Source organism: Rhinopithecus roxellana, chromosome 11, assembly GCF_007565055.1.
Source record: "Rhinopithecus roxellana isolate Shanxi Qingling chromosome 11, ASM756505v1, whole genome shotgun sequence".
NCBI lineage: Eukaryota > Metazoa > Chordata > Mammalia > Primates > Cercopithecidae > Rhinopithecus > Rhinopithecus roxellana.
In genome coordinates this window covers 44350515-44365785 of record NC_044559.1, presented here as the reverse complement: position 1 = coordinate 44365785, position 15271 = coordinate 44350515, and the positions used below count along the sequence as shown (strand labels likewise).

At 49.7% G+C, this 15271-nt stretch overlaps 1 protein-coding gene across 3 annotated transcripts in view; it reads right to left on the bottom strand.

Annotated features, from left to right (window-relative positions):
* Positions 1 to 15271, bottom strand: part of LHPP (phospholysine phosphohistidine inorganic pyrophosphate phosphatase) — a 152226-nt gene that overhangs the window by 113913 nt on the left and 23042 nt on the right. For 2 of the 3 annotated variants that reach the window (XM_010357567.2, XM_010357575.2), the window contains exons 3-5: positions 11213 to 11366; positions 2484 to 2547; positions 1420 to 1512 (exon numbers count right to left, since the gene is read on the bottom strand). In XM_010357567.2, the coding sequence (XP_010355869.1) occupies positions 1420 to 1512; positions 2484 to 2547; positions 11213 to 11366 (311 nt within the window). Of the gene's footprint in view, positions 1 to 1022; positions 1200 to 1419; positions 1513 to 2483; positions 2548 to 11212; positions 11367 to 15271 lie in introns of those variants that run through there. The other variant, XM_010357577.2, reaches the window with a different exon arrangement.

The following is a 15271-nucleotide window of genomic DNA, read 5'->3' as shown; positions in this document are numbered from 1 at the left end:
TCCTGAGTAACTGGGATTACCAGGCATGCACCACCTCGTCCAGCTAAGTTTTTTTTTTTTTCCTGTATTTTTAGTAGAGATGGGGTTTCATCATGTTGGCCAGGCTGGTCTCAAACTCCTGACCTCAAGTGATCCGCCCACCTCAGTCTCCCAAAGTGTTGGGACTACAGGTGTGAGCCACAATGCCAGCTGCCCAGTTTCTTACAATCTTTCAGAAAACCTGCTGGAGGAGGCTGTGTGTGGTGGCTCATGCCTGTAACCCCAGCACTTTGGGAGGCTGAGGCAGGAGGATGGCTTGGGCTAGGAGTTTAAGACCAGCCTGGGCAACATGGCAAAACCCCATCTCTATGGAAAATACAAAAGTTAGCTGGGGCTGGGCACGGTGGCTCACACCTGAAATCCCAGCACTTTGAGAGGCCAAGGCGGGCAGATCACCTGAGGTCAGGAATTCGAGACCAGCCTGGCCAACATGGTGAAACCCTGTCACTACTAAGGATAAAAAATTAGCTGGGCATGGTGGCACACGCCTGTAGTCCCAGCTCATCAGGAGGCTGAGGCAGGAGGATTGCTTGAACCCAGGAGGTGGAGGTTGCAGTGAGCTGAGATCGTGCCACTGCACTCCAGCCTGGGTGACAGAGTGAGACTCCAACTCAAAAAAAAAAGGTTTGCCGGGCATGGTGGCATATACCTGTAGTTCCAGCTACTCAGTGGGGGGTCTTGGTTGGTAAGGAGGCACTGAGGTGGCAGGATTGCTTGAGCCTGGGAGGTCCAGGCAGCAGTGAGCCATGACAGCGCCACTACACTGCACTGCACTTCAGCCAGGGTGACAAATGGAGACACTGACTCAAAAAAAAAAAAAAAAAAAAACAAACCAAAAAAAGAAAGAAAGAAAAGAAAACCCGCTGGAGGACGAAGCCAGACTCACTTAGGGTGGGGACAGGGTAGGTGTAGACAATAAAATCATAACTGATTCTTTTTCCTTTCTAAAATTTAGAAGTTTGAAAGGCAATCTATCCCCAAATAGTCAAAATATAAAGGCTGCAAAATGAGTCACTTTATTATTTCTTCCGTATTGTTGTAATCTTGCTGTTACACTGTCTTGTCAGTGAGATATATTAATACACTGAGAGGACTCATCAATTCTTATCCTTTCAGAGAAGCAGCAAAAACTCAGGAAAAGCCGTAGGCATTTCTGCTTCCTGCTTTCACATTGAAAGTAACTTCACTGTTGAAACTATTCAGTGGATTTCATTTGCTGCCTTCCCCCTCCTTCCCAGCCGGGTCAGCTCTCACAGGGAGCCCACGCTTGGCTGCCCGGCCAACCCCACAGGCTGCCTGCGTCCTGCAATCCATTCCGAACTCCAGGGCCTCCCTGACGGGGCTGTCTCCCCCGACCCACTTCACAAGGCGCCAACCTACCTGGTGGGCTTCCACTCCTATCGCTTGCAGGGCAGACTTGAAAAACTCAGGAGAAGGCTTCCCCACTACCTCGGCTTTGATGCCACAGGCATACTGGGAAAAGAGAGAGGGACATGGCATGGGTTTGGGATCAAGGAACAGGTGTATGCCCAGCCACGGAAACCCTGTCCCAAATGTGCCCCCAAGAGTCAAGGGCCTTGAAGCAGCAGGATGCTGTGGGCCTGAGAACACATCTCACAGGCAGGAGCCTCACAACTCCAGAAAGGGCTGCTCGGGTTGCTCAGGTCGTCTAGCACCAGGCACCCTGCCATTCACTCAAAGGCCTACCCACAGCAGAAGGCATCCAAGAGCTGGCAAAACTACAGGGCTCCCAAGGGCCAGCAGAGCAGTGCTCTGCTCACTCACCTGCAATTCCGTCCTCTCATCCCTTCTCCCCTTCTCCCCTCTTCTCCCCAGCCCACTCCCAGCTCATCACAGGCCTCCTGCGTCAAGCCCGGGGCTCCATCTGCTCATCTGCCTCTCCTTCCCACCTGACGGCAAGCAGGCAGGAGCTGCTACAGCTGTGAGGATGGGATGGGATGTGAGGCTGACCTGGGGCAGCTGATGGGACCTGGGCCAGAGTGGACCTGGGGGAACCCTCCCAGAGGCCTGGCCACAGATGCTCTTGGAAACTGAAGGGGAAGTCAGGAAGGAGGCCAGTGAGGACCCGTCAAGCCTGAGGTGCTGCAGATGCCCAGGATCAGGAATGAGACCAGTGGTCAGCACTGATACAGAAGCCACAAGCCCAAGAAGAGTGTGGCAGAGAGCAGCTGGGAGAGTGGCAGGGTCCATGGCGGGAGAGGGGCTGTGCCCACTGGAGGATGGGGAGGACGGGAGGGAGAGATGGGGAGGGAGGAGGACAGCGAGGGCTGGCCAGGGGAGCCCGGAATAGGAGGGCAGCCTTTGTGGAAACACAAAAGGCCATTCATACGTTAATTAAGCACAGCCTCTTCTCAAGAAAGACCCAAAAAGTCCCAGGTGCCCTCGGGTCTGAAGAGAGCTCGGGACAGAACCAGGGCTGGTACCTCAAGCGCCTTCATGTAGGGACCAACATCCAGCATCAGGCCAGAGGTCTCCTTGTAGTAACGCCTAGGAGAGAACAGAAGGGAGCACGGGATGCTGAGCACAGGAAGCTGAGCACGAGGAGCTGAGCGCAGGATGCTAAGCATTTGGAGCTGAGCACCGGGCCTGTCCTGCTGGCTGCAGAGCCAAGCCGGGGCTGAGGGGCGGTCCAGGCACCACGCTGAGAATGACCGCAGGGGACCCGCACCACAGAGCCTGGTGGCGGTGGCGGCGGCGGCGGGCCGCCACACCCAGTGGGGAGAGCGCAGCAGCCAGCAGCTCCAGGAACGCCATGGGTCACACAGAACGTGCCCCTGCTGTCAGCCTCCTGGGGACCCTGCTGCAATGATTAACAGGGGACCCGGAGGGCAGATGGTTCCAGTTGCTAACACAGAGAATGACAAGTGACCTGTGTCCTGGGAAGGAACAGCAGGTCCACAGGGCATGTGGCGAACCCCTAATTGCTAATAATTAACCCCTAATTGCTGGCTGAAGAAGGGAACTCCATTAGTTCCACAGCACCCTGCTGCATCCCCTATTAGCCAGAGGTCAAGCGAGGTGCCAGGTTTCATGGGTGCCAGATGTTTTTATGAGAAGACAACTATTTTCTCCCCTGTCTCACGGAGGTGGAGACAGGCTCTGCATGAGGGGGCATTCCTTTTTCAAAATGGCCTCACTGCTCTTTGAGCCCAGGGCTGGCTTGGTGGCTGGTTGCAGCCCGGCCTGGCCCACCCTACGATGGCGTCACACTGAGCCTCAGGACACCCACAGTCCAGACACATGGCGGGCCAGACCCGGCTCTGGCTGAACAAAGTCAATAGACTACAACGAGGGGAGAAAGTGGTTTAACCTGCACTGCTCTGAAGACGCAACTCACTGAAACCCAAGAATACGCAAGGGGGCTTGATTCTTGGAACCAGTAAAATGTTTTGCCATCCACCATCCCATCGGTTTCCCTCTCCTCCTGCCACGCCCTTCGGATTTGGGAGACGTGGAGAAAGCACGTATGCAGAGAACGAGAGGGAAGAAGAGCGCATGCTGACTTCAGCATTCAGATCTCGCTGCCTTCTAACGGTGTGACTTTGGGTTGCTTACGCCTGTGGGCCTGTTTCCTAATCTGTAAAATGGACAACACGGATTGCTTCCTCACGGATTGCTGTGAAGCTTGAACAAAATAACGCATGCAAAGTTATTAACTTGGTACCTTGCATGCAGAAACTGCCCAGATGAGATAGGAGAATATTATTATAAATAACCGCTCACCCAGGCTGACACAGGCAATAAGATATAAGCTGAGGGAATGAAAAAATGAACACAGTCCTGTTCAATTTGGGGGGTTGAAATGTGTTATGTGACCACCTGGGGTGTGAAAACTGAGCTCCCTGGGAGCTGCCCCGGGTCTGTGTGCTTCCTCCAACTTCGCCACTCCCGGGGACTCTGCCTGTCCCTTTCTGCCCCGCCTGACGCCTTGAAGCTGTAGAAGCCACCCGGCCACTCCTGTTGGATGAACCACTCACCCCTGGGCATCCTCCACTGCCTGCCTCAGACACTTCCCAGCTAAACTTACAGGCTGGGCTGCAGGTACCCGCTTCAGCCAAACCCGGGCCTTGCCAGGGCTGGTCCCCTACCACTCCCTTGTTAGGCATCTTTGGAGCTTGGAGTCTCTTTGTTGAAGGTGCGGGCATCTCCTGTCGTGACATGGGCTTGGGACTCTCCACGTGAACCCCAGGCCTGTTCCACAGCCTCTGAGGCTCCGTGCTCTGGGGTCACGACACAGGGATACAGGCTGGCTGGGATGCTGTCAACATGCTCACAGAGAGGGGACCTGAAAATGCTCCCCTTTTTAGAGTGACCCCCAAACACAGGCTTAGAAATCCCTAAGTTCATGTCTTAGACGCAGACTTCAAATGTATATTTTGCATTTACATGGCCTAAAAAAGTACTGCCTTTTCTTTTTCCCAGTTGGACAATCAGCTACTTTGGTCTGATGATTTCCTGATTTTCTGGACCCCTGGTGGGGTCCAGAGTTCTCAGGAAATGGTGAGGGGACACCAGGTTCTGGGGCCTCCACTGGCTGGTGCTGCAAATGGCCCAGGTTACCTTTGTCTCCCTTGGCATTAACGATCCCAGATGCTCCACAGCCCTTTGCAGGACTCGGGGACACTCCCAGCCCCAGGCCTGCTCCCCGGGGACTCACAGTCTGGTGGGGAAGCACAGAGGTCCACAGACAAACTTTCAAGGGCAGGACCCAGGTGATGGGCAGTCTGCTTGAACAGGGCGGGGGACGGGCTGGGGACAGGGAGGGAGGAGAGGCATGGAAAGCTGAGACTAAGTTAAAAGGAATGAAGGGGAGGTCGAGGTCCAGGGAGCACCTTGGAATCTGCTGAGCACCCTGCTGAGGACCAGGGTGGCCACGCCACCACAGGCAAGGCCCTCTGCAGGCCCTCGAAGGCCACGACCCTCGTCCCCTCCTGCCCACCTGTGCCAGAAGGAGGGCATGGAGGTGGGTAGGCAGGGCCTCCCTAAGGAAGTGATGTGTGGAAGTAAGCCAGGACGGAGGAAAGAAAGTACCCCACATGGGAAATGCTTACCCAGCAACAAAAGAAAACGTGAAATCAACACAACTACTCCATTGTGACAGGTACAGCTCTGTTTGGAGCTGAGGATTCTGGGGGCTTCTGGGCCCAGAACCCTGTCCCTCAGCTACCCTGGGGCCAGCTGGAGGAGCTGGAGGTTGGGTGGACGGGAGCAAGCACCTCCCATCATCTGGCAAAACCTCCCAAGGGGACCCACGCGGCGTCACTTCTGCTGGCCTCATGTTCCCTGCAGCCTCTTCTAAAGTGAAAGAAACCTGGATTTTCTTATGTTTAAATTTAGTCCTGGATGGGATTTTAAAAAAACTGAACGTGCAACTTGAAATACACAATCAAAACCTTGTCTTTGCATGCTAATCTTTAGAGTCCAAGGAGAACACGAACTTCCAGAAATCAAAATGAGAAACTTGGACATTTCTTTTTTAAAAAACTGAATCTGGGCTTGATTTTATAGTGCCCAGAATTTTTCTTTATTCCTTATTCATTCAGAAAAACCAAAAGGCATCTTGAGGCCAACTGTTACCTGAAAACATTTTTTTAGAGACACAGCAAATATAAGCACTTAAATTTTTTTTTAATATGAAGGTCCGGTCATCTCCACATACACGAGATGCGACGTATTTCTCCTGTTACTGGTTTAACCCAGCCAATGACAGCCCCACTTAGGACGTGAATGTTCTAGCCACAAAGAGGAACCCGTGGATGCTGGAAAGAAAGGGGGAAGCCCAGGAGGAGGAGTCAGATGCGATTTTAGGCTTTATTCTTCTGCCGTTTCCGATTATTCAGCAGGGCCTCCCTGCAAATGACCACTTGACCTTTCCCAGAAGAGCCATTAACCTTCCATAGTCTGTCGGGTAAACAGCTTAATTTTCTGAGAGCGGCATGACAGAAGAAATTACAAAGCCAATTCCCACTCTCCGGTCCAAACAGATGCCAAATGTAAATCACTCCATTTCCAGGAGAGGGACAGTCTGCCCCGGCGCCTCCACCCACTGCTCCTGCCTCCTTGGTGGGAACCGCTCAGCCTGTGCCCCTGCGTCCTGCAGTGTAGGACAGGCCTTACCAGCAGTGACCCACAGCCGAGGCCAGCACGGTGATGGCAGCTCTGCGAGGGTCCTAGGGCTGTCCTGAAAAGCTGGGACCTAGCCCCGAAAACTGCCAGTTCCTTTCTCTGGTTTTTAAACAACCAGAACCCCTGTCAGCAGAGATCCCACTAATCTCCCACTTTAAACAAATCCTTGTCTACTATGACATTTGCTGCAGTATTACAAAGCTGAAAGAGACTGCTTCCCTTTTTTTTTTTTTTTTTTTTCCTTTTTCAACAATATAACTGTTCTGACTATTATTATTCATGATCTGGAATAGTGGTTTGTAATAATTATGAGACTACTTTTATTTTTTTCTTTTTTGTAGAGATGGAATCTTAGTATGTTGCCCAGGCTGGTCTTGAACTCCTGGGCTCAAGCCGTCCTCCCACCTCAGCCTCCCAAAGTGCTGGGATTACAGGCATGTGCCACCAAGCTCGGCATGAGACATCTTTAAAGAAAAAAGTGTTAACATTGACGAATCACAACAGAGCTTCTTCCTTATGCTTGTTCTCTAGTGAGGTGGGTGTTGGTGCCTCAAAGGCCTAATGGGTCAGCCCGGGGAAATGAGGGAAGAGGCCAGGTTCTGTGGCTTGCTCCATAGCAGCGACCTAAGTTGCAATGGGTGTAAGTTTAAAAAGGGACTACAAGGGTTAATTTAATATGTCAACTTGGCTGGGTCACAGTGCCCAGATATGTGGTCAAACATTATTCTGGATGTTTCTGTGAAGGTGTTTTTGGATGAGATTAACATTTAAACTGGTGAACTAGAAGGAGGAGAGTACATTCCCTTCCACAATGTGGGTGGACCGCATCCAACCAGTTGCAGGCTTTACTAGAACAAAGACTGGCCTTCCCCGAGCAAGAATTCCACAGCGCACCGCCTTAGCACTCCGCGGCCATGCGCTCCTGAGTCCCCCGCCTGCCAGCCCTACCCTGCAGATTTTGGACTCACCAAGCCTCCACAGTCAACCTCTCTCTATATCTATGTTCTGTAGCTTCGGGCTTCTCTGAGGAACCCTGACTACATACAGGACACATTTTATTTATATGAGAAACACACTAGGAATTTTTAGTTACTATAAAGAAAATCCTCTTTGATTTCTTGAAACATCTTTCACTTGCCCATTTTTGATAGAGACAACAAGCGTGAAGAAATACTTCTCTACTTTGAGAAAAACAGCAAATGGCGCATGATCAATGGCAACTGACTCTGCGGTCTGGAGACAGGGACAACAGGGAGGGGTGGGGTCTGTGGTAAACTGAAACTAATGGAGGAAGTAGCTCCAGCAACGCCGCTGCGTGTGCAGGAACGTGAGGCTCACTATCTTCAAACCTTCTGATTCTTCAAAGAATCCAGAAATCTGGATATTTTGTGTAAAATCTCCCCATTTTTAAACACAGCCTCAAAAATACATTTAAGGTTTTTTTTTTTTTTTTTTTTTTTTGAGATGGAGTCTTGCTCTGTCACCCAGGTTGGCGTGCAATGGCATGATCTTGGCTTACTGCAACCTCTGCCTCACAGGTTCAAGCAATTCTCATGCCTCAGCCTCCTGAGTAGCTGGGACTATAGGCGTGCACCACCACACCTGGCTAGTTTTTTTATTTTTAATAGAGACAGTATTTCACCATGTTGGCCAAGCTGGTCTCAAACCCCTGGCCTCAGGTGACCTGCCCACCTTGGCCTCCCAAAGTGCTGGGATTACAGGCATGAGCCACTGTCCCCAGCCCACATTTAAGGCTTGTGTGGGCAAAAAGTCTGCTCTAGAATGTAGCTTAGAGGTAACAAGCACAGGGTCTGGGGTCGGCCATGCCAAGGGGCGCTCCTGGTCCTATCAACACTCAACGGCTGGGGACAGCAGCTTATTTCATCTCTTGTGGCCTCAACACCCCCACCTGCAAAACGGCAATGACCTGCCTAGAGCCCACAAGGTTGTAGTCAGAATTACACAAAATGGGGTACACAAAGTGCATGGCAATGGCCAATGGCCAGATAAAAAGTCCCTCCATCTGTTCCATCAGTTGGTCCCATACAGCAAGCAGAGGCAGTGAGCACTGTCACCAGAAGCACCAAAGCTGGAAAACACTTCCTCTGCCATGGCCTCGGAATTCCCACACTTCATGAGAAGCTGAGGTAGACACCCCAAAGGATCCTTGCAACCCTAGGAGCCTGCGGTTCTAGAATTCTAGCTGTGCAGAACCCTGTGATTCTAGAATTCTAGGCTGTGCAGAATAAATCTGTGCAGCTTTCTGGAAACAACTTGGCAACATGCCTCAAGAACTTCAAAAATACTTGTTCTATAACTGTATCCGGAGATGTCATCTGAAATGCACCAAGAGGCTCATCACAGCCCTACTATGGTGAAAAACCAGGAACAATCTAGATGCCATTAGCAGGGATCAGTTAGAAAAAAATTGCCCTTTCCAGCCCTGGACCCTACAGCTGCAGAGATGTTGATGCCTAAGAAGAACCAGACTGCTATTTATGAACTCCTTTTTAAGGAGGAAGTCATGGTGGCCAAGAAGAATGTCCACCTGCCTAAGACCCAGAGCTGGCAGAGGAGAATGTGCCCAACCTTCATGTCATGAAGGTCATGCAGTCTCTCAAGTCCTAAGGCTGCGTGAAGGAAGTTTGCCTGGAGACACTTCTACTGGTACCTCACCCACCTGGGTATCCAGAATCTCTGTGATTACCACCATCTGCCCCTGGAGAGGGTGTCTGCTATCCCATGCCACAGCCATCCGGAAACTGGCAGGCTGCGGCCTAAAGGTCTGGAGCGTGACCGACCTGCAAGACCCACAAGAGGGGAAGCCAACAGAGACACCCACAGACAGGGAGAGACACCCTCAGATGAGAAGAGACACCCACAGATGAGGAGAGATACCCACAGACAGGGAAAGACACCCACAGATGGGGAGAGACACCCACAGGCAGAGAGAGACACCCACAGACAGAGAGGCACCCACAGGCAGAGAGATACCCACAGATGGGGAGAGATACCCACAGATGGGCAGAGACACCCACAGATGAGGAGAGATACCCACAGATGGGGAGAGATACCCACAGACAGAGAGACACCCACAGGCAGAGAGAGACAACCACAGAGATACCTGCAGAGACACCCACAGACAGGAAGAGATACCCACAGACTGAGAGACACCCACAGGCAGAGACACCCACAGTCAGAGACACCCACAGATGGGAGACACCCACAGACAGAGACACCCACAGAGAAAGATACCCACAGATGGGAGACACCCACAGACAGAGACACCCACAGATGGGAGACACCCACAGACAGAGACACCCACAGACAGATACCCACAGACAGATACCCACAGACAGAGACACCCACAGACAGAGACACCCACAGAGAGAGACACCCACAGATGGGAGAGACACCCACAGACAGAGACACCCAGAGACACTCACAGAGATACCGACAGAGACACCCACATACAGAGAGACACCCACAGACACCCACACACAGAGACACTCACAGAGAGAGTCACCCACAGAGAGACACCCATAGAGACAGACACCCATGGATACCCACAGAGATACCCACAGAGAGAGATGCCCACAGATGGGAGAGACACCCGCAGACAGAGACATCCACAGACAGATGGAGATACTCACAGACAGAGAGAGACACCCACAGACAGAGAGAGACACCCACAGACAGAGAAAGACACCCACAGATGGAGCGCTGTCCCCCCTGGTGTCAATGAGAAAGCTGAGGCTGGGGCTGGGTCAGCAACCGAATTTCAGTTTAGAGTATTTGGTCGTGGATGTGGTCAGCTACCTCAGTAAAACTGGCGAAGGTTATTTTGCATTGAATAAACTTATAAGCAGAAAAAAAAAAAAGAAAAAAATTACAAGAGGCTGGGTGTGGCGGCTCACACCTCTAATTCCAACACTTTGGAAGGCCGATGCAGGTGGATTACAAGGTCAGGAGATCGAGACTATCCTGGCCAACATGGTGAAACCCCGTCTCTACTAAAAATACAAAAATTAGCCGGGTGTGGTGGCGGGCACCTGTAGTCCCAGCTACTCAGGAGGCTGAGGCAGGAGAATCGCTTGAACCCGGGAGGTGGAGGTTAAAGCGAGCTGAGATCACGCCACTGCACTCCAGCCTGGGTGACAGAGCGACACTCAGTCTAAAAAAAAAAAAAACAAGATAGCCACACAACAGATAACTGTGCCCCAAGACATATCCATTTGCTGCATGCTAAGTCATTCACAAATACTGTTTGGTGAACAATAAAAAATGGGTGACAAAACAAGGTCAAGTGTGACACCAATGCTGTGAACACCTCCATCCATAATGGTCTATTCGCACAGGAAGCTACTTGTGAGGACATACACCAAAATAGTGACAGGTGTTTTCCTCGTGCAGTGGGACTAAAAATATTTTCTGGTTTCTTCTTTTGCTCATCAGTATTGTCTAATTTTTCTTCAATGAACATGTGCTATCACAGTGTAAGAAAAATGTTAAAAATAACCAACACTTTTGTTTAAGAAAGAGATGGCAAGGCACGTGCTAGAGGCTCAGATAAAACACTGATCACAAAATCACACCTTTACAGAGACAGTGATCTGTGGCCAGAGACTGTCAGTGCCCAGACTGGGTAGGCCTCAAGCCTATTTTTTACTAATTAGACAACACTGGAGAGCATTCTGCAACATCCTGCTGCAGCCTATGCAAATGCACCTTCTCCTTCTTTGCTCTAAACTTGGGACAATCAACAGCTGACCTCTGAGATCTCCAGAGGATCTCCATCTGCAGTGACGCCCTCTCCTCGTCTAGACTCCACGTGGAAGCCTCATCAACCAGTTCCTGAAGACAGAGTGCTCCTATTTCCTACAGAAATGATTAAAGGAGAGGAATAAAGAAATGAAGAGAGAAAGCATGAAAAAGGGAGGGAGAAGAAGGTCACCGGTGCTCCCCCCACAACTAGCACAGCCTCATCTAAAGCACTGAGAAATGACTCTCCCTGGAGCCAACTTACCCTTTTCCCAGTGATATGAGCACAGGATTTTCTAGCTCCATGAGCACCTGGAAGGCGTTATTCATGTTCTGATAAGAAAAGCTTTCTCCTGCGTCTGCGATTACCACACAGTTCGGGTTGGATGTGTCGATCTGATCAAATTCTGAGCGAACTCCTGGAAAGAGAGAGAGAGAGAGTGCAACGGAGCCCTGGGAGGATGTGGCCTACCTCCCCGTCTCCTACAGGGATACCTTTCACATGTCCTCCCCCTTTCTCAGGTATATTTCTTTCTGATCCTCACAGCTACCATGGGAGGTGGACACAGAAGGGTGTTATTCCTATTTGACAGAGGAGGGAATCTGGCTCCTCACTGAGGGCTTATGAGGAGAAAGGTGGACCCACCCAGGACCCTCCATCCCAATACCGCATCAGCCCCAGGAGCTCCCTGAGGTCACTATCGCAGGCAGGAAACCCACAGCTTTGCAACTGAGAAGGAAAATCTGCTCAGAAGACACTGAGAGCCTGCAGCAGGAGGAAACGGGGCTGCTTGCAAGCCTTGGAGGGTTGGCACTACTGGTCCCAAACTGTAAGAACCATTGACACATTTCAGGCGACCCCACACATATGTCCTGAAGAAAAAGCAGAATCCATCCCCACAGGCCCAGTTCACCAGCTCCCTTAGGAAACTCTCTTCCTCCTTCTCCTTCTTTGTCTTCTCCCATTTTAAATTAAAATAGGAAAATTTGCAAGGATACATCAAATCATTGGCTTTGTGTCTTCAGATCCTAGAAGAAACATGCTGTCATATCTCTTAGGATTACCTGTCGACCTTTCTAAATTAAAAATAAACTGAGGCCAGGCATGGTGGCTCATGCCTGTAATCGCAGTACTTTGGGAGGCCAAGGTGGGCAGATCGCCTGAGGTCAAGAGTTCGAGACCAGCCTGGCCAACATTGTCAAAACCCTGTCCCTACTAACAATACAAAAATTAGCCCGGCCATGGTGGTGGGCACTTGTAATCTCAGCTACTCAGGAGGCTGAGGCAGGTGAATCACTTGAACCTGGGAGGCAGAGGTTGCAGTGGGCTGAGACTGTGCCACTGTATTCCAGCCTGGGCAACAGAGTGAGACAAGAAAGAAAGAAAGAGAGAAAGAAGAAAAGAAAAAAGAAGGAAGGGAAGGGAAGGGAAGGGGAGGGGAGGGGAGGGGAGGGGAGCGGAGGGGAGGGGAGGGGAGGGGAGGGGAGGGGAGGGAAGGGAAGGGAAGGGAAGGGAAGGGAAAAGAAAAGAAAAAGAAAGGAAGGAAGGAAGGAACTGAAATACCCAATGAGATACCATTTCATACCCACCAGAATGGTGAGAATTAAAAAGACTGATAACGCCAAGGTCTGGTGAGGATACTGAACAGCTGCAACAGATGGAAGAAGTGTAAAATAGTACAATCCCTCTGTAAAAAAGGTCTGGCAGTATTTTATAAAGGTGAACATACACGTACCCTATGACCCAGTAATTTCACTGCTAGGTATTTACCCAAAAGAACTGTGTAAGAATGTTCAGAGCAGATTTGTTCATAATAGACTAAAACTGGTAACAATCCAGGTATCAACAACATGTGAATGGATAAACTGTGGTCTGTTCACTCAATGGAATACTATTCTGCAATAAAAACGAACAACTCTGCTGATACAAGCAACAATATTGATGAATCCCAAAAACATTATGTTGGGTAAAAGAAGCCTTACACAAAACACTACTGTGACAGAAAGGGTTAACTCAGCAGGACTAGGTTGCTCAAACCCTGTACATTCCAAAAAAGGCCTGTCTTCAGGACTGGCTTCTAGGAGATAACCTCTGAACCACGGCAATGTCCTACCTGATAGGAGGGGTTTTGTTATGCTCAAGGCCTTGGGCCCTGCTCTCTCAGTCTGGCCAGATCATTTATGCTAACAGCTTGGCTTATGGTGAACACCTGTTTGTGTATGCCTGAAGCCCTGGCTGAGCTGTATCAGTTTGGACTCTGCAGGGCAGGAGACTGAGTTGCTAAGGTCAGTCATGCAGGTGCTAATGTCTACACAAAAACCCTGGACACTGAGGCTCCAGTGAGCTTCCCTGGTGGCCAGTGCTTCCCACGTGTTGTCATACATCATTGCTGGGAGAATCAAGTGTGCCCAGTAGGACTCCACTTCAAAGGGACAACTGGAAGCTCACTCCTGTCTTCTCCTAGACTTTGCCCCATGTGTCTCCTCTCTTTGCTGAATTTAATCTTTATTCCTTCATGGTAATAAGTCTAACTGAGAGTAATACTTTTTCAAAGTTCTGTGAGTCCTTCTAATGAATCATTCAGCCTGGGGGTAGCACTGGAGGCCCCAGTACAATTATAACTGTATGATTCTATTTACATAAAATTCTAGAATAGGAAAACTTATTTATAATGAAAAAAAATCCAAACAGTGGTTGCCTCTAAGGGGACAAGAGGTAGAGATTGCCTGGGCAAGGCGTGAGGTAGCTGTCAGAGCTGTCAGTGATGGTGATGGTCTAGCTCTAGCTCTTCACGGGGCTGGGTTCCATGGGTGCAGCATGTATTCGTCAAAACTCAGCAAAAGTACACTTGAGGTGTGTACATTTCATTGTATGTATATTTTACATCAACAGGAAAAACTGTAAACAAATACTGAACTCTAATGCTATGCTAAAGTGTTTAGGGGAGTATACCTGTGTCTGCATTTTACTCTGAAATGCATCTAAGTAATAACATGGACAGACAGATCGAGGGATGGACAGATATAAAGTGAAGAAAATATCAAAAAATGTCATTGACAACCTAGGTAAAGGGTATAAAACTATGCCAAGGCAGGGGACGGTGGCTCACTCCTGTAATACCAGCACTTTGGGAGGCTGAGGTGGGTGGATCACCTGAGGGCAGGAGTTCAAGACCAGCCTGGCCAACATGGTGAAACCCCATCTCTACTAAAAATACAAAAATTAGGCAGGTATGGCGGCACGCACCTGTAACCCCAGCTACTTGGGGGGCTGAGGCAGAAGAATCACTTGAACCCGGGAAGCAGAGGTCACAGGGAGCCAAGATCATACCACTGCTATAATCCAGCCTGGGTGACAGAACGAGACTCTGTCACACACACACAAAATAATAAAAAATAAACTATTCCAAGTAAAAATTACTTGAACTTTGTTGTATGCTTGAAATTTTCACAAAATGTTAGACAGAAAATCCACCAATTGAAAAAAAAAATTCCAAGTCTGAAAACAAGGGTCTAGTTATTGAAAACACGGATGCAGGATTACAGCGGAGGAAGGGTATTCATCCTCCCTCCAGCCTCCCAGCTTTGTCATCTGCTTGTCTGATTCACTGGCCAAGGCCACCCTCCAAGCAGATGCCCACCTCCCTCTCCTGCTGGCTTCTTCCAGCTCTATTCCCAGGTCCAGCAACCCTTTACTGAAGGATAGGGGAAGATAATTTTTCTTAAATCTTCTTTCTTTGAAGACCATGTTCTAAAGACACTAGCAGGGATCCTAAATTACAGAGAAAGCATTTTGAGAAACATGATTTTTAAAGGCCGGGCATATCAGCCTTCACTGGCACTAGGTCTATGAAGTCAACATTCGGGCTTTCCAGGGGGCACCCGCCACTTCTTGAGAGCCCCCACCTTGCCCTGAAAGGAAAAACCATGCTTGCCTCTGCCTAGTGGTTTGTAAAAAAAAAAATATCAAGTTCAGAGGAAGGAGAAGGCACAGTGGACCAATGGAGAAGTGTCTGGAATAGCTAATGTCTCTTCTTTTTAAATATTCAGGAGGCACCAGATAATATTGTTCCTTCTGCTTCATTCCAAAAAATCCTCCCCACTGAGGGTCAAAGGGGCTCTCTGTTCTTGCATTCAGACTAAAATCAGGATGCAAACCTTGTTCCTACAGCCATTTGCAAACTGTTCCAAAGAGCAGGGCTGGTTTTCACATAGTTCAAGGCTATGGTGCCAGACGTTAGAAGCTATGGACCTCAATGTAGCTTCTCACTGATAGTCTCTCGCGCGCTCTCTCTGTCGCTTTCTCAACAGGAGCTAGAACTCC